The sequence below is a fragment of the Mycteria americana genome, chromosome 5 (genome assembly GCF_035582795.1).
Source record: "Mycteria americana isolate JAX WOST 10 ecotype Jacksonville Zoo and Gardens chromosome 5, USCA_MyAme_1.0, whole genome shotgun sequence".
Classification (NCBI taxonomy): Eukaryota; Metazoa; Chordata; class Aves; order Ciconiiformes; family Ciconiidae; genus Mycteria; species Mycteria americana.
Window position 1 is genome coordinate 56,431,546 of NC_134369.1, and position 19,810 is coordinate 56,451,355.

The 19,810-nt window shown below is 43.8% G+C and overlaps 1 protein-coding gene across 2 annotated transcripts in view; it reads right to left on the reverse strand.

Annotated features, from left to right (window-relative positions):
- ITPK1 (inositol-tetrakisphosphate 1-kinase) overlaps positions 1 to 19,810 on the reverse strand; it is a 162,349-nt gene that overhangs the window by 21,934 nt on the left and 120,605 nt on the right. For both annotated transcript variants that reach the window (XM_075503469.1, XM_075503470.1), the window contains exon 6: positions 1,245 to 1,343. In XM_075503469.1, coding sequence (XP_075359584.1) covers positions 1,245 to 1,343 — 99 coding nt within the window. The remainder of the gene's footprint in view (positions 1 to 1,244; positions 1,344 to 19,810) is intronic.

Here is a 19,810-nt window from a genome sequence, read left to right on the forward strand (position 1 = left end):
GAAGACCCTGGGACCCACACAATGACTAGAGCTGATGTTATTTATATGTTAAGCAGAGGAGATGAAAACTTGCAAGTAGTGAGGGGGTGGATAGGACAAGACTTCTTTGGGGGTTACCCGAAGAGTCAAATTGCCAGGCAAGAGGTTAGGCCACTATGAAAGGCAGATGACCTGCACTAGAGTCCAAAATAAGTTGGTAACTTGAAATTTTGGAAAGTGGTATATGATGTCTCACAGACACGTGCTCAGGAGAGCGGGAGCGTTTTGTTGTTTCTTTTTAAAAAAATCAGAGAGAGAGGAGACAGAAAAAGCACTCCCACAATACCATGTTGTATTGATTTTCAATGTTACTTTTTCATTTCATCATCACTTAGAGGGCTTGACTCAGGCCTTCTGAATATATGGGCTATGCTGCTGACTACTGAGCACTACCCTGCCTGTACTGAGAAGACAATGTGCGTGGGTGATGAAGGGGGATCAAAGCCATTCAGTGGGCTTTAAATTACTGCTTCACAATCTAGCTTCAGGAGACCTGCCTCATTTGTGAGAGTGATGGCAGGGAGGGCAAAACATGCTTTTTCCATGTGACTTTACCTCTGAACCTTACAAACGAGGCAAGCACCAAGGGAACAAACACCGACTAACCAATTCTGCTCACTTTACCCTACAAGGAATCAAATAAAGGAACAAATTAAAGCACAAGCTCCCCAGCAAAACTTGCTACAAAGCACAAACAGTTCATAGCAGCTCTTTGAGGCTGTGGGCCCTTGGAGGCTGCTATCTATGGTAATTCTTACACTCTTTCTTCTGTCCTCTAAGATTATGTATCTGTAGCCTGGACCAGGGAAAGGGAAGGGTGGGTGAAAAAAGGGGGAAGTCAGCAAGGCAGTGATTTTCTCAAGAAAAATAATGAATGCAGCTGGCAGGAGAAACTTCTTGCACAAGTTCAGGGCAACAGGCTAACCTTGTTAGAACTATTAGCATTTCCCAGGAATGCATGTTTACTGTAGCAAGGTGTTTAGAGTAAGGAACATCAATAAAAGGCAAAGTAAAAGCTCATAGGGAGTGGTCTTGTTCCACATTCCAAGCAGACTGATTCAGAGCATTTGTTTCAGGAAGGTTTTAACATCCCTAACACTTTGGCAATGAAACCCACACTCCTACAGTGTTAGCTATGTCCTGGGGGGTGCATGTGCAATATTCAGAACCCACTAGAAGCACCAAGGAAAAGCCCATGTACATACTGAATGGGAATGCCAGTCCATTCTTCTCTATAAGCTGCAAGGTATCTTCTCCACAGGCACTTGTCAGCTCCATAAAGGGTGGTGAACAGATCCTCTCATCTGTAAGACAAAAAAAAGACTCAAATGGAGATGAGGGGTTTAGCTTCTCAGCTGCATCATTACCAGCTCTCTCTATACTAACTGTTTCTTGATAGTCAGCTTTACTTTAACAGCTGATATTAAAGCACTGGAAAGATTATTAGCCAGGCCTGAATTTGGGTTTCTGGAAACATTTTAGAAGATGAAAGGCCCAATTTTCAGATTATCTAAATGGAAATATAAAGCCCATATTTTCACAGTTAGGCAGCAAAAACAATCACCTGTTTAGGAATATGTAGCTGCACAAGACTTAGCCAGTGAGGTGAAAAGCAATTGGGATCTTAGCTCTTAACATTATGCCTTCAAGCATAATTTTCTAAGGCATTTTACAAAAACCTGAATGGTCAGCAAATGTGGCTGGAGCAGGCAGTCTCACAAAGCCATCATTACTGTAGGGCCCCTCAGGTGGCAGATTCCAGTGTTGATTTACTTCAGCCAAGGTGCCAGCTATGTAATACATCCCACTGTCCATTGGGACCTCTCTGCCAAGAAAGCAGTGCTCATTTGGTCTGGCAAAGCCAGTCAGAGCACCGCTGAGACACTGAGACACCTTGGCAAGACTGCTCAGTGGACTTTGGTTAAAGATAAAAAACATGGGTAACCGTGGTAAAATTTAACAGAGTAGGTCTGCTCCAGGGTGCTTCTGCTGATGTTGTGCTTGTCCATATGGAGTTGCGGGAAGGCTGGAGTCAAAACCAAGCCCTCCTAGTGACTCAGTAGGTTGAACTGCTCTAGGATTCATGTCCTGTTCACCGTAGGAGAACTTTGATTCCTCTAGGAATGCAGCAGGAAAGGGGGAAAGCACTGTAGGACTCGAAGCACTTGAGCATAAATCTCCACCACTCAAGAGGTCTGGGTTGCAATTTCAAGTGCAAAGAGAACCTTGGCTTCAGCCAAGGCTGTCCCACGGCTTTGGGACAGGTCAGCGGGCCCAAAGACTTTCAAACAAAAGCTGTGCGCACATTGACAAAGTCAAAGCAAGACCATCACCCAAGTAAGAGCAACTATCCAACTTAAGTCCTCAGTGAGCACAGTCTTAAAAGTACTGCCTCCGTGGAGTTTTAGCTATGGCCAGGTTAACTTTGGAGTCACAAATGAGTTATAACTTGAGTTAACTGCACAGTACTGAACTGCAATTCAGAACAGGTCTGTCAAAACTCACTTCTAAGACTTATTTCAAGAGAAACAGCATGATACCTTCCTCCAAGAAGCAACTGGAGACCAGCCAAGTGATGGGAGCAACTGTATCTGGCAAACTCAAGTCACAGGTTTATATCAACCAGCAACTTGTCTTGAAAATAAGCAAAACGTGACTGTTATTACCATCCACATCTACCCCAGCAAGCACAGAGAATCCAAACAGGTGGAGGCTATGCTGTGCAGATAGTGCAGAAACTGAACAGTACATGTAAATTAAAACCCCAGCAAAACTAACTAGATACTCTGAGAGCCATGCATCCAGAAACCACTTTATAAGCATTGTTTAGATTAATGCTTTTCACTTCATTATAAGTATACGTTTATCCATGTTCCCTCACACAGAAGAGAAAATTGAATCACTGAAAATAACAGAGAGGCAAAACTCTCTATATGTTGGTATACATATCTCAATACATGCTTCAACACTCCGAGAATATCTGAGAACTCCAGCCATTAGCAATACTGTTGCTATAAGAAATTTTCTGCGAAAAGACAAGACTATTTTCATACATCCTAAAAGGAGCAGAAAGATTGATGTTTTGAGGTCAACCTCTACAAAGCTAAACAAAACATCCCAGACTTCAAAGCTTTCAGTTTGCTGCTATGAAAACAGAAAGCGGCATCCAAAAGTGACAGGTACTATAATATTTACAAGCCTTTGCCAGAGTGAAAGTTCCTTACTTGGATGAATTTAAGGAATCAGATTTAGTTTACAGATACTTGGGAAGAACTTTGGCTTGGCAGCTCAGCCACCCATATGCTTAAGGCTCACAAATAACTTTGCCTTCAGAGTGCAGATGCAGAGGGATGTATGGTTCCATCTCACTTCCCTCCGTTTCTCTCCCATCCAAACAGGAACGGGAGACAGGGAGGATTCAGCGTGCCTGCCGATTACATGACACTTGCATGGGGAGATGAAGGAAGGGGCAAACAGTAATTTCTTTGACTTTGTACTTAGAAAAGACCACCTGGATCAACAAAAAGTAACAGAGAAGATTCTTAGCATCTCAAAGTGCTCCTGCTGTCTTTGCACAGCACTGGCATTTTCTCCACCAAGAAGGCAATTCTAGCCCACTGAAGCCTCTAAAACAGACCATTAATTCACAGCCAGACCAGAGGACAAACAAACCTTCGCTCAACACAAGATTTCAGTATGGCCTACAGCTAGAAAGCTGCTGCACACACTGCAATTCTGAAGGTAGCTGTAGGTTTAAAAAAAAGTCCTCCAGCTGCCAGTGATGATCCTCTCCTCCTTCCCAGGGAAGGATCCTCTCCTCCAAATACATGCTGAAGCTTTCTCTCATCACCAAGCTCCTGCTATCAGAGTGACAGCAGTCTCAGCACACATCCTCTGCACTGAGGTCCAGGAGAGACCTAATTCAATGGTTGAGGGTCAATCTCAATACTGTTTTACATCAGCATGGAACTACAGCATACAATCCACGAACTGCAAACGAACACCCAGTGGCACATTGAACCCTCCCCTCTCCTCCTGCTGAGGTAAGCTGCTTTAGCAGGATCTTACTGAGTTGTGGTCAGGCGCTGGACCCTTGGCCACTGTCACTGCTTCTTCGCAAAGCAGTAGTGACTGGTCACCATGGGAAACCATTGCCAAAAAGGACAACAAGAAATACACAAACAAATAAACCTAACAGTCTAGAGGTGAGAATGGGTGACATGAGTCTGGCCCCACCACTGACACTTGGTATTGACACTACAGCATAACCTTCCAGTCTAAAAGCAAGCAATATTCTCATTTGCATCAGAAAGCCCTAGTGAGGATGAAGCACTTCTATAAAAGCAGTCTGAGGACTATTAAAGTATGAGGCCACAGCTACAGCATGCCTCCCACGGAGCTGCATTAGCCGTGCACCACTAGCAGAAGTGACTCTGCATGTGGGTCAGGACACAGAGGTGATACAACCCAGAACCTGCGCGAGGAGCCGACGCTGTCGCTCTTCTACCATTGGTACTCAGCTCTGAGCTGTCCATCGCGATGCCACTGACTGGAATATACGTCTTCTAAAACAGCAAGTTTGGAAAAGACTCAGCCTCATCTTCCATCCTTGGCTACGTACAAGTGTCCTTAGTTCCCAGGAGATTATTACAAATGCAATTTCTATGCTTTCCACTTTGGATCCGAAACTAAAATTCAGGCACTTCCTCCCTCCCTTCAGGCACATACACTGAATCACACGATAAACAGATAACCATAATTATTAACCCTATCTTCATGCAGCCTTTACTGAACTGAAGATATCAGCGGGAAAAATCTCTCCATAAATCAAAGGACTGCTGTGATATAAGAGGCTGTACATTTTTATAGGGCACACTTAGAGAGTGGTATTTCTTTCTTCTTCCAAGTGGCTGGTAGTCTCTCAGAGACCTGCCTTTGAAATGTGGCCAGGACTCCAGGTGGACCACGTCAGGTCCAGAACTGCCAACTTAACAGCAACAGGGGAAGACTCTTCAGATCAGGAGAGGGTTCAGCTCTCACTTCAGACAAGTACCAAAAGTATCTGTAGCATTTTTCTTCTTAGAAACAACACATCATAATTAAATTTAAAAGTAAAAATGCTGTCACTGTGTTCCTCCCCCATCTTTGTCCTCATTTTTATTGTATGCCTTGGCACAAACTTTGTGGTGTCTGCTTTCTGTATTTTCCTTAAGTTATTCTCCCTTTTCTTCAAGATGATCTGATTTCATACAGAGGTCCCTCTCTCCTCTTTTTTACTTTCTGCATTTTTTTCTCACCCCCATCCCCATTTCTTATCTATGCCGGTCTTTTTTTCAACTGTAATTTCTGTTCTTATACTGCTACCTACACTTCATCCCTCCAACACCTTTGAATGGAGACCACGGCTGGGATCACGTTCATGGCAAACACAGGGGGAGTGTTTGCAGTGGGACCACCGAAGACAGCAGGGAAGCTGGCGCTAACAGGTCGCGGTGACAGGCAGCAATCACCTCCCTCCACACAGTGTCGGGGCAGTCAGCTCCGGCACGTCTGGGGTGAGTTTTGTCAGAGCACTGCTCCGTTCCCATGGAGCAACAATGCTATTATGAAGGTGGAAAACATGACTGATGAAGGCCAGTTTACAGAATGAATAACGCAGCTAACCAACGAGAGAGAGGTGAAAGAGTACTCAACCAGGGAGTTGGTGCCCAGGAGGGGATTATTCTGGATGAAGTTCAACAACAGTGACAGGAGCAATGGGATGTGAAGATGGGGAAGATGCAGACTAAATACTGGCTGGGGAAAAAAGTTTTCTGGCAGTGAGAACTGGTGGAAATCTTTATGGTCGGGACTTGCTTTAGTAAGAGGTGTTGAGCGTGCTCCTCTACCCAGGGCCTGTGCACCACTGGTGGCCTGCAGACAGACTGCCAAACAGTTATAGTATACCCAAACCCCCAAAAGGAAGAAGGCACGAGAAACCCGACACTAAACACACACCCCCATACAGCAGGTAGGCAAAACAGACATAGGAAAAATAAGAGTAATACATAGCTGTTGAACCAAATCTTATGTGATAGTAAACGGAAACCACTGTGACAGGGCTGTACAAGACAGTCCCTGGACAGTTTGCAGTGAGGGCAGGTGGCCCTTGCACTATAAGAGGTGCTGACACAGAGGGCAGCTGTGGATCACTGCGGGGAAAAAATAAACCATAAGAACAGATGAACCATAAAATAGTTTCCTATTCAGATTTCTTTGGTCCTTACCATTTTGGAGAAATAAGACAACAAATAATAAATCGCAGATCCAGTGCTCTGCATTCATAGATGAACAAACTGCATTTCTTTGTCTTCAGAAATGGAGTTTAAAAACAGAGTTCATGGTCAGAGATTTTCTGTGAGGACAGCTCAAAACCTGTGGCTAGGAAAAAAAACCCTGAGGAGGCCACTGCCCATTAAACTTCAGATTTACAGTCTCAACATGTCTCCCTACCTAGTAATTCACCATCCTTCACTACCTAACCTAGGGATTAGGAAACAGAGCAGACAGGCTGAAGGACGAGTATTTATTCACAGCACCTCTTGCCACGAGACAGTCACTAAATCACCAAACACATCCTATCTCTACATTCCCATTTGCAAAGTGGGGAGAAGGCTTCGCCTCCCCTTGGCGAGGGGGGGCTTTATGGAGCTGGTTTAAGGAAGGTTTCAGGAAAAAGACTTTTTGATGCTACTGGGGTCATTACAAGAGCTGAACAAACTACCTCTTTGAAGCCTCAGTCTGAGCATCAGCAACCAAAATCCTGAGAGTGTTACTGGAAAAACATAAAACAAAAGGTGTGTTTACTTAAGAATATCCTATCTTCTGACCAGGTTCAGTACTGTCTCATTAGCAGCATCTTCTTCTCTGTTTACACACAGAAGATAACAGGAGCACCAAATGAGAGACATGCCGAGGAGAAGGGAAAGGTAAAAGAAGTTGGTACAGTGGATTTCTGAAACAGGTGGAGGGAGGACGGTTTGTCAAAGGAGCACAAGAGGACGCCTGGAGTCCCCTGGGTGTGCAACACACTGGGCCCAAAGCACATAAGTGTGTGATCCCCTAATTCTGCTTAACAATTACAAATGGCACACAGCTTGTGCCCGAGTTGCCCTCTGTGGCTGGAAAGGCTGCCAGGATTATTTCTGAAGAAACAGGGTGCATGGCCTCCATATCACACAATGCTCTATGCAGAGAAACGACAAAGCTGCTCCTTACAAGTGCTGGTCTCTGCTGTAAACACCCATTAAGATAAGGAGAAAAACATCCATGTCAAAATCAGGACTGGCTCAGGTCAGTCATCATCCAACGCTCATGGAGCAAATGTTAAGCCTTAAGCTATCTGAAAGATTTACAGCAGACGTTATCAAACTCTAAACTTCCTACTTTGTTGAAAAAAAGCCACTTTTTAATAGAATAGTCCACTCTGTGATTTGAAAATGCTTCAGCCCCTTTAAAAATAAATATATTTTCAGTAAACTGTGCTTCACTGTAGCTTCCACCAGCTTGCACTGCTCCACTCTGCTCCTGGGGGGATAGAGAGGATGCACAACCAGGGCAACGTCTTTTTCTCCTAACACAATAAGAGGAGGAAATCTGAACTTCCAGCTCACCCCTGCCTCCTAAGTTCATTTTCAACCAAAAAAAAACAACCAACCACACAGAAAAGTTGGCAGGTTCTTTTTTTAGCATGCAGCTGAACCTTATCTTGAAGGCATCTGAATTTAAATCTCTACATGACGGGGGTTTTTTGCCCTTCAGAATCCCTTTAATCACTGTAAACTTATCATAGCTTTGGACTGTCACTTCTGCTAAGCTCAGAAGTTTGTACGTCAAGGAGTCAGCCAAGCTAAGCCAACCCACAACTTAAACAGCAGCCCAGTCTCTATCACCTGAAGTACCCCTTCCTCACTCCTTCCTCTAGTAGATAATTTTTCAGTTGAAGCTTCTTAAACCCCACAACTTTATTCATAAAAACCACAACTTTACACACTGTTCAGTCAGGTTTATTCTAGCACTTTTGAGCTGTATTAAAAATACTCTCAAGTTGTTTCCCTTTCCCCTCAGACGTGTGTGCATGAGGAGTATTGGCAGAACAGATTTAGTTCAAATGTATGTTGATCTGTACTCGTCACTGAAAAATCAACCCATAACTGAATACCCATGTGTTTGCATCTTACTTTTAAGTCTGTGGGGGGAAAATTCCAGTTCTCATGATAAAGCAGCTGTATTTGGGGACCATTTGACAGCACATTACAAAGACACAAGAGGGCAGAGCAGATTCAGCTTTGAGGGCATGATTTTAACCTTACTCTAGTTTGACATACAAGGAATTGTGCACTGCATATCTATGTTAAATGGAACATCTGCAGAGCAACAGTCTTCAGTTCTAATGAAGTAGTGATTTTGAAGCATCTGGGCAGCAAGTGAGGAAAACTCACAATTGAATATAAATAAATAACTATTCAAAAAATTCTCAAGAACTCACCATTTCCATGCAATTTAGGAGTGCTAATTATGGTTTTTGAACATGATGAATTCAGCTTAGATTGGAGAGAAATGATAAATGATAAAGAAGAAATAAAGGCGAAAGTCAAAGTAAAGCCAACCTGATGAAGTTTTTTCCCCCAGCTGAACTCTTCTTCAGAGACAACCATTTCACAAAGCTATGGTCTGTACAGGATCCTCCTGTACCTTTTAGATCTAGACTTTCATCTTATGCCCACTTTCCTCAGCGAGCAGGATGCTCCTTTCTGATTCCCAGGACAGGAATTCATGTCATCTCTTGGGTTCTCTGGTTCAAAGAGGCAGGTTTTGCAAACAAGCATTCAGCTTACTTGTGGTGATGGAGCCTCATGGGTGCCTGGCAGGAGAGGACTACAGCTACAGACATGCCTTCAGTTAAGATAGACCTGTGGTGAAACACTTTCATTGACACAGCCCGATAAAGCGAGCTCATGGAAATGTAACAAGTTAAGAGGTGAAAGATTATCTCATTCAAGAGACAGAATAAAGGCTGGGAGATGTGTGTTCATCGTCAAACAGCCTCATTTTTCAGTAGGTAAGAGCAGTTAGGCCCACCACCTTGCAAATGCAAGGGACAGGAAGCTTTGCAGTTGAATTTAAAAAAACAAGCACAACTCCCCCCCCCCCCCCCCCCCCCCCCCTTATTAAAATACATGACTTCAGGTGTTTGAAAAATGCAGCATTTTGGCTATGTTTATACACTTACTGTACACAAAAACTAAAGCCTGTTTCCTGTAGTTTGACAGGATTACCCAAGAGACTGGACTATCTACCAACTTCAATTCAGCCTCCTCCACTGTTTTTCAGGTTTCTCAGCAGCATCACACCCAAAAGCTCTTAAGGAGGCACTCTAGCACACGTGACCACAGAAAAAGGAGGCAAATGGACCAACTTTCCAGGAGAAGGAAATAAACCTTCTGGTGCTTCTTAGACTCTGTGTAAAGAAGAATGTTAGGCAAAACTCTCTGATAAGTAATGACTAAGGGTGGAGAAAACCTCCTAGAACGGCTTTTGTTGAAATGGTAACATTTATTCCTTAGAGCACTGAAGCTGCACCAAAACTTGGGGAATCATTTTACAAGCTGCAGTTCCAACATTACAAGAAGAATGAAAGCCATTTTTCTCATCAAGGAACAAAATGAAAGGAATTGTTTGGCAAGCTCAGAGAAGACTTTATCTGCATTTTTACCCCAATAATGTTCTACTCAGAACTCTGACATTGAAAGTATTGATATCTGTGAAACCCCAAAGGCATTTCCAGCAGAGAGACAATGAAAAATCTGCTCTGTATGTCTGCTCTATATTAAAATGGAAACGTCAGGTTCAGTGTGAATACCTGAACCCTGATTAAAGCCAACTCAGCTGTCTCTAAACAGTAATTTGTATCTGCTGTTTCATATGCTTACCCATATATGCTGGATACAGGAATGATAGTTAGAATTGCCATTCTGAAGCAACGGAAGTCTCTGATTTAGGTACTCTTACCAACATGGACAACCCTAGCACACAGAATAATAAATGAGTCTCAGAACCAACAGCCAGTGTCCAAATACGACTCCTTCCTCTGAAATTCAAAAGGTATCTAATGGTCCAAATGCAACTTATTTCCATGTCTCCTCTCCCAAATACTGAGCTAAGAAACTACTTAGACTAGTACAAAACAATTGCCAAGCTAAATTCCCATCTGCAAACTACACGCCTCCAGGACAGGAGCCAGTGGCATACTGGTTTGCATCCCCCTGGCCCAGATTGTGGGTGAGAGCAACAGATAGTGGTCTGCACTTCCCTGTATAAACGCACACAGCTTGAAAATGGCCACGGAGCACCAGATTTGGTGCAAATATATTGTTATGCACTATGTGTTGGAGCTTGAAGAAAAGGTGTGAGCACCAGGGCCCTCCTGCGCTTGAACAGATAATGTAGCACCAAGGTTCCTCATAACCAACTGATGCACATGAGAAATTCACAGCAGAGCACCAGTTTGTTCCATGCAGCGGGATGCTAACCATACCCAGGAATCTAAGGTGAGCCTTAAAGGCCCAATGCTGAACTACTCGCTGATCTTATTTGCATGTAACTCTACTGACTTAAGTGAGTTACTTCCTCTCGGTGGAAGAATCAGTCTCTCAATTACAAAGAGTACATTGGCTAATAAAAAAGAAAAACACCAGTGAGTATATTTATGGCAGGGGGCATGACGACAGACATGACAGAGGCAGCTTTTTCTTGTCCATGACAGAGTTCATTTGCAGACATTAGAGTACCCAGAAGAGTAGAGTCCCCTGAAGCTCTTTATAGCTCTAATCTAAGAGGGTTGATGGCCCTTAACCAGATCAGTTTAATGAGCTTTTGGAAGCTAAACCCTGGAAGAGACTACACAATGCATGTCCCACGCTTTCAGTAAACACCACTTCCAATCTATGTATGCTGGGTCAGAGGCAAAGCAGAAGCCCACAAGGAGTGCGAAACAGTGACCAAACTCCCTCCAAGGTAGAGAAGCATCTCAGGGACATGCTGGAAGGGGCTCTGACAGTATCGGCCAATGCCCAGATGAAGCCTCCCTAGTACAGCAAGACTGCTGCAGCAGCTGTGCCCCAGCTCAAGCCAGGGAGGAACAGGGCTTTCAGCTCCTGTTCCAGACCATGCCACCAGTGACAGGGGAAATGTGAATAACTACCTGCCTTTTATTACTTTACCAACTCACACGTATGTGAACACAAAGTGAAGTGCAAGAGATTACATGCAGATCTATAAAACACAGCAAGATCTTGGGATAACACTGGATAACAGAAGAGTCGTATTGCTGCTGCGGCACCACTGAGCAGGGCTGACAGCAAGCCGGTGGCTGAGCATCTCCAGTCAGCTATGTTGTGGGTCCACCTCTGTGCTGTGAGGTCAAAAGGATTTTCCAGAGATGTGGTGACCATTGGTTTCATTTGAGTTTCATTATGTAAAGCAGCTTCCCAGAACACTACTATACAATAGCAACACATTTCTTACTGCCTCCGGGGTGAAATATAAGAAGATGGTATTTCAATAGCAACAGTGGAAAGAACTGTTTAGTCTGAAACAAACATATCTTTAAACAAGGACAGAGAAACCTAAGCAGAGACTTAAATATCAACTCAACAACATATGCAAATGATCATCGGTCCCAAGTTTACATGTAACACGTGGGAAACAAGAAGGTAACGCCCTGTCCTAACACTGTCTTTGCACAGGTTAGCAAACTTCTCTAACACACGGGGGACTTACACTTTCTACACTGCTCATCGTTCAGAGCTTGCACTTTGTGGTGTGGAAGGAACACCACCAAATGAACGGGTTTATTTATTAAGTAGCATTTTGCATTTTCCAATGAAGATCTTAAAGAAGACCTGTAGACAATCCTGAAACACTTAGGAAAAATGTAACTTTGAAACACTGGTTCTGGCCTTGAAGGATTCTGCTCTGCACTTCTTTGAGATGGTGTAACTGGAGTACAGTGCACCAACCCAGGCTGCTGCCCACTACAGGGACTGGTGCAATTTGGTGATTTTTCTGCAGTGGGGTGGATAGGGCCCACTCCAAAACCAACAGGAAGAAATAACTTCTGAGACAAACAAGCTACGGGTATTTTAAACACCAGAAAGAAAAAAAAAACCCAAAGACCTATCTACGTGGGAAAGCTTTGTTGGTGTATGTTTTTCTGTTATAATTATGTTAGTACAACTACAGCAAAGGAATGCACACACACCACTTTGTTTACATTGGATTAGTTTCTTCCGTTAAAAAGTCTTCAGACAGCCCTGTAGATTTTTTTTTCCTAAACAACTGCAAAACACTTTGGGTAGATACTGCAGGGAACAGCATTCCCACACCGGATCCCAGACGATCAAAACACTGTGTAACACCTGTGAGAAGCTATTGGGAGGCAAGGAGCAGCAGTCCTTACCCGCTGCCCTGAAGCCGTGTTGTTTTAGGGAGCTGACACTATATCCACACTGTTGATGTGCTGCAAGGAGGAAATCCTGTGCACCAGGATTCTGGCTGGCACCATGAAGAAAAGGCAGTGGCCGCTGAATTGGAAGGGACATGTGTCCAAGATTGGTACTTCTGTGGATATCACCTGCTAAGACGGCAGCCCTCTAGCAGTATCGGGCCTAAGGTGGTTTCTATTTCTATCTTCTCTTGCGCTGTGAGGCTGGGTCTTTGGCACCATCTTTGGTGCAATTGATGCCTCAGTCCCTGGTCTGATGCTGGCCACGTCAAGCAGCTAGCAGCAGCCAGAAGCCTCTTGTTCCCCTAAAACCTCAATGCTTCAAAGCAGCAAGTTCAGCATTTGATCTCCCCCAATAATACTTGGGCAGGAGGGAGATGGCAATAAGAAGGCAGCAGGAGGAAGGACAACTCCACCAGAGTGGAGTCCCTGCCCAATGTGCCAGCACACATGGCAGCACCGGGAGCCAGGTGCCCCAAGACAGCAGCCTCCTGAGCATGGCCGTGAGCTCCCAGAAGCTGTGTGCCAACAGATAACCGTGACAGAAGGGGAAATTCATCTCACCTAACTCCAGCCAACTGTCTATGCAAGCTGTCTGTGTACCAGCGTAGTCAGTGGAAATGGGCACATCTGGATGGTGATTTACCTCATACATTCAATAGTTTAAGATTAATCACTTCTGGACATACTTATCTCTGCCCACTGATTGCAGAGAAACATAGACTCCTGGTACTGAATACACATGCAACTTTTAGCTAGATAGTGTCAGGTGCAATGAACTGCCCTTTGCTGCCAGACAATTACCTTCACAAGAAGCGTTGCAAAGTAATCTTCCTGTTTTCCTGAAATATATATTCCTGTCTTGCAGGGAACAATGCTGACCTTTATAGTCTGAATACACAAAGAAATACATACCATTTTCTGGCTCCAGTTACTACACTGACTCCTAATTCATGAACCTGCTACCATCTCCTGTCGAAGAAGCACGACAGCAAGGGTGGAGGAGATGTCCACATGTAGAAATGCTCTGAAGGAAAGCCCAGGAAGGACAGAGAGCTTGTGGCTGATTTCCTCAGTTTGTATCTAGCAACACTGGCCAGGACAAATAGTCTCCTGAATCATATTCTCCACTTTGGCAAAGATTAGCTCCCAAATAAACATACTAGTATAATTTTACTTGTTTAAAAGGGAGTGCAAAAATTACCCTGGTCCACCCCGCTGTAGGCGCGTCTCTGGTTTTGTCTTGGGCTCCTCAGCACAGACTTGCTGCTGCTTATTGAATCTTTTGTTTGTAACAACATATTAGCCCTGGATTACACCTCCTGCTCTTGCCTAACTGATTGGTATGGACTCACGCAGTGAGGGGAATCTTTTTTTCTGTGTATCTCTTTGTACTGCATTGGGCTGGAGGAGTTGTACCGGTCTCTGTAAGCAGTTCCCATCTGCTGACGTAAGGACTAAATGTACTGAGGTATGTTTTTTTTTTAAATTGGTTTATCCATTTAAGACTTGATATCACAGCTATCTCTGTGATGCCTAAAAAACAATGAGTCAGGACTTAAGGTGCATGGGAGATGCTTTCCCTAAAAATTAAAACATTCTAAAAATTGCTATGCTTTCTACATATAATGGCCACTTCTGCATTTATCTCTTCTTTATCCACTCCCTTTTATGAATGTGGCAAAATGTTCACTGTCTAGGCTCTCTCATCCTGGGGGTCCTTTAGTTAAAGGATTGCCCCCAGGTCTTCTCACACATTGCTGGTTGTCCTTTTTGTCCACCTGAGTCCCACCTGCTCTTCTAACTCATGACTCAGTCCTGTTGCCATCCCTGACCTTCCCCTTCCCACCTACACTGCCATCTTGTCAAAAGCTTTCTCAAGGATAAACTCCTTCTGTGACATTTCTAAAACCAGGTCCTTCCTCAAGCCCCCTTTGCCAAAACTCAAGCTTATACAATCACTTTTTTCCTTTCCCTGGGTGGCTGGATCCTTTTTACATCTCTCCTTGTTAATCTATCCAACAAATTTAAAGTTGTAAAGAAATGTCTTACATTTACTAGTCTTCTCAATGAAGTATATATGAAAAAGCCAAGTAATACCTCAAGAAGAAGAAACCTCAAATACCATGAAGGAATTAAAGAAAACTGAGCTACAGCATAGCTGCAAACTGGATTATTAAGACAACGGGTGCTGAGTGGGTGCAGGGAGCTGCACGGGAAGCCCTTCGAACTCCTGGTCAACTGTCCACAATTCCCTAGATGTACTGCACCTACGCCAAGAAATACAGGGGACGCAGACTCCTAGAAGGCCAGACTACATCATATCCACCCCCTAGCTACTCAACACAAAGGGGGTTGGAAGTTTGTAATGAAATAACAAGGGCTTCCCCTTTCACAACAGCCAGTGACGGGACACATGACAATGAGACAGACCCTCTGCAAGATACCTTGAGCCACACAGACACATCCATTTGGAAAACACCACCATACTTTGCGGCTCAGAGTATCTCATCAGTGAAGAGAAAAGTTCCTCTTCTGTTCAGTGTCAATTCCCAGTTTTCACCAGATCCTCTCCCAAAGGAAAAGGAACATCCCATGTCTTCAGGAAATGCACTTCTTTGAGAAGTAAGTAGCTGCAAAGACTTAGAGTACATCATTTGCACCTGCTGACTATCTTCCAACCCACTTTTTGGTGGGTGACAATGCTGCAAAGGTATGTCGAAATCCTATGCTCTACATATGATATGACCTGCACAAAAGAATTTAGAAGTTACTAACAGGATAAGTAAAACCACAGGCTAAACTCTATTCTTAATTACGTTGTAATCCAAGAAGCATTAAAGACTACCCAGTCAGAAGAATGCTGGGTTCATACCATACCAGTTGTAGGATCTGAACTCTGCTGTGTAGGTGGATTAGAAAGTTATGGAAAGAGCTAAATTCTTGGCTAATTTTCAAGGAGAGAAACATTGCTAAGCTCAACAAGCTAGACAGCTCTCAGCATGACCCATCACGGTTTGTATAAAACATCTCTGATTTAGTAGACACGCTATTTCCTTTTCGTCTGATCTATTTAATGACCTTTTTCCAGGCTTCGGGAATCTGGGTACTCATTTTCTTTTTGACAGACTGAAAATGCTGTAACAAAGTCAGGAGGACAGAAGACATTCAGAGACATAGCATTTCCAAATGAGGAACGTATCTGTAGGTCTGGGAAAGCTAAATACTTCAAGGGCAATTAGTAGACTTCTGAGACATGCGGTCATGTCTTTCAGTCAAAACTTTACTAATCTGCTTCCTAGTAGATGAAAAGATTTAGCTTATGTTTGCAACGATTAAAAAAACCACAGAGTATATACTAAGATTAAACTTTTCAACTAGCTAAAATGCAGACCAAAGAATGCTCATAGAAAATGCAGGCTTCTGTCACTGATGTACATTTCATTTATACAAACTTTTTCAAATACACAAAGTTTCACATGTATCAAAGATTCTTCCAGCATCCCTGGGCTATCCAATGGGGGTTTCATTTTACTGCCAGGGAAGCTGAAGCAGACACTCAGTGAACTGACCAAAGCAACGATGGGTTTCAGCAGCAGGCTTCAGCTAAGAACGTACCGGCAATTGTCCCAAGCTCTCATACAGCACTCTTCATTTGGAGATCCTTCCCTTTATACAAAGGCAGCGCTCGTCGCCACTCCATTTTACAGACAGTAAAAACAAGACACAAAACCCTAGAAGGACTCCCTAAGAGACAGCCTGCGGACAGGGGTGGAAAACCTCATCTTTTGTGCCTGACGCCGTCTGAACCAAGAACTTACCAGTTCCTGGGTCTGCCCTGAGGCACCAGTCACTTGCAATGCAACAGCTGAACGATGTTTGTTGAGGCATTTAAATATAGAGAAAGGAAACAAACATTGAAGTAAAAAAGTGCAGTGGAAAAGTTTATAAAACTATGACTAGCACATGAGTATGAGCATTTTAGTTTATTCCAAGAATGCAGAATGTGATCCTAAATAACATTAGGATTTGCAAAGATACATAACACAGACACATAGCTCAAGCTTTAGATGAGATTTCCTCATGTGTCTGGAAGCTCAAAGCCTTATCCATTTGTTTGGTTTTAACTTTATGTTCTTGCATTGTTGTGATTACTAGACATTGCTTTTTGGTCTTTGTGCCCACGGATGATTTCATGTAATTGTAACTGTGCCACCAGCACCGCGTAGGTATTCAAACATGCTCAGTTCTGTAGAGCTTCTCAAGCACAAGGATCTGCACGTCAGCACTCAAAACACTTCAGAAGCAGGACACGTGCTGTACAAACACATCAGTTCTCTGGGGTGGGGAGGCTGCTCTTCCTGATTTGAACTCATATTTGGAGAAGATGAGATTATGCAAACACAGGACTTCTGAGACCATGGATTTGCCCTGACAAGAACTTTTTAGCTTTCCTTCCTCTTCCCCAAGGCCAGCACTGGCGCCATTCGTTAGCAGAAACCCAAGCGCCACGCGTTAAGCAGCAAAGCAGAGTACATACAGCTTTTCTGGGTAATTTCTTCATGTTACCGGAGAAAAGGGCAACAGAAGACGTCAGGCCACTGCAGACAGGGTGCTGTAAAATTCAACACTGTGCTAAAAAGCAGGAGCAATGTACCTTTTATCTCATGGGGGAGAGCCTTCAAAACCTGACCTCAGCAGCTTCTCTCTGAGATGCAATGTGGAGGAGGATGCTGCTGCTTCTCAGTGCTGCTAAATTCAGCTCAGCAAGAAGGCGAAAGCACTCAGGAATGACTGCTGTGTATGCCAAACAAGGACGCATTAGCACCCTACCAGGACACCAACCCAGGCAGTACCAGCATTTGTTTTGTTCCCCTAAGTCTGACTATTAGTCACATTTATGCACTGACTGCAGCAGCCAAAGCTGTAGTGAGACATACAAGACTTGTACAGGCAATTCCAGAAACTCATTCATCCTGTGCCAAAATACAATGTGCTGCCAATTACAGAGGGGGATTCTCACTCCAAGAGTAGGGGCAATATTTTGTTTCCAAAAACGTACCAAGAGTCAGAGGCGACGCAGGACCTGAAAACAGGCAAGAATGTACCACGGCTCAGTCTGACAACACGTTTGTCCTTGGGAAACCCTTAGTTTTAGCAGAACAAGAGGAGGAAATGCCCTGAGCACTCCTCGCAATGTCTCCACAGGAAGAGGAATCGATTGTACTGTTGAACTGAGAAAGTGGAAAATAAAATCTGTTTTCAGAACTAGAGAATCACAGCAGGTGCCAGTATTTTCCAGACTTCAGGCATGTAACATCAACATTTCAAGCTTCTCCGTCAAGTGTTTAATAATAGTCTCTTTAGGTTCCTTAGGAATTGTCTGTACAGCATATAGCAGAGTACAAAGGCAGGAAACCGTCGGGAGATTTGGTGCTTTACTAAAAGAGGAAGCAGAGAACATGCCAAGTTTCTTGTGAGAAAGAGATGATCGCACATTGGGTAATGCTGCAAAGGACATGGCTGCAATCCTGACGGTGGTTAGGCTACCACAGCTTTTGAAAGTGCCAAGGAGCCACAACCAAGATGACAGGGTACCAACAAAGTGCACGCGGCAGTAAGCCTACCTTGCTCATGCAAAAATCTGTCACTATTGCTACTTGATTTTGCAGACCACCTTCATACCAATACACAGAGGAGGGAAGCATCTTACGTACTTCGTCCATCTGAGAGCAACAGTGCAGGCTTCCAGGTAGGAACAGGCAGTTACGAACAGCGAGGAGACAAAGTTTAACAGGACTCATAACCTGCTGCTCCTTCTAAATGAGAAATCAAGGACATGATCTTGGTTCAGACCACTCAATACAGTCATTACTAGACTTCTGGGGCTGCACCAATTATATGCACCCTGCAGGACTAAACTCTTTAATTTTCTTCTGTTAGCCCTGTTTGGGGCGCAGGGACACAGGCTTTACACTCCATCAGACTCATGGAAGGCAAGTAGTAGCTCCAAGACTGACCGAAGAGGAAACCACAAAACCAGGAAGGCCCCTTCCTTCCCAACAAGCCCTCATCATTCACCTGCCTTTTTCTTGTGTGAGGCTGGGGAAGAAGGCAAGCACCCACCCACAGTTTAGGAGAGGAGAGGACACTTGTGACACTCACACTTACTTCAACCATAAGCTATCCATGACAGTACAGCCACTAGCATGCGCATGTGCCCTGGAACAACCAGTGGGAAACCAATGCAACCACCTCTCTGGAGGAGCCAGGGCCTCGATCCTCCTGTGCTGTGTGGACTGAATCCTACTGCAAAGGAAAGCAAAGGTAGGCTGCTTCCTAGATGGATGCAACCTCATGGCCACAGAAGGCAAAGAAAGTGAGATCCTGAGGAGGATGGCACTGCCACGGCTTCTGCTGGCTAAAACAAAGCAGAAGACATGTCTAAGCCAGGGCACACTCAGGGCATGCAGATGATATCTCAGCATCTTTTGAAACGGTAACTCTTCTACATTATGTGTTTTATTCAGTTCATATTCTTTCCCCATGAGGCTGAGCTAGATGCTTATTTGAAATCTGCAGGATGACCCCTGCTCTGTATACCATGAAACAGTAATTATGTTCATTTTGGCAATGGTTATTGGTCTGTTATTGAAATGAATACCCTGTCTTCAATGTCTGTTTCTTAAGTCTGCCCAAGTAAGAGAATATTCTATAAATATATCCCTGTCAGCTAGCCAATACACTCATGTTATTTTCCATAATATTGGTGTACTTTTATAGCTCTTCCCCTATAAATACTTTGCAAGTCGTATCTCAGACAAGAAGAAATTAATTTTCTGTATGAAAGGCAAATAGTAGGATAGATGTTCGTGTAGCACAGTGAAAACCGAAGCATTGCAAACGCATCATTGCCAACTGGGCAATTATGGTTTCTTCACTTGCAAGAGTTTGAGAGTTAGGTATGAATGAAGTTACCACCCTTTCCCTTCCCCTGTTTATCCTACTAAGCAGGAAATCCCAGAGAAGTCTCAGAGCCCATATTTAATAAAGTATCTTTCTAAGAACCAACTTGAGATTTTTAAAGGGTTTTCATTTATGACAGGTCATGATCACTTCCACATGGCTCTGTACTCATTTTACTTCAGCTTCCCTCAAAGAATACCCAAGGATTTTAATTTCATTTTATTTTTAACCTTTGCATCCCATTTCAAAAGTGCTTATACT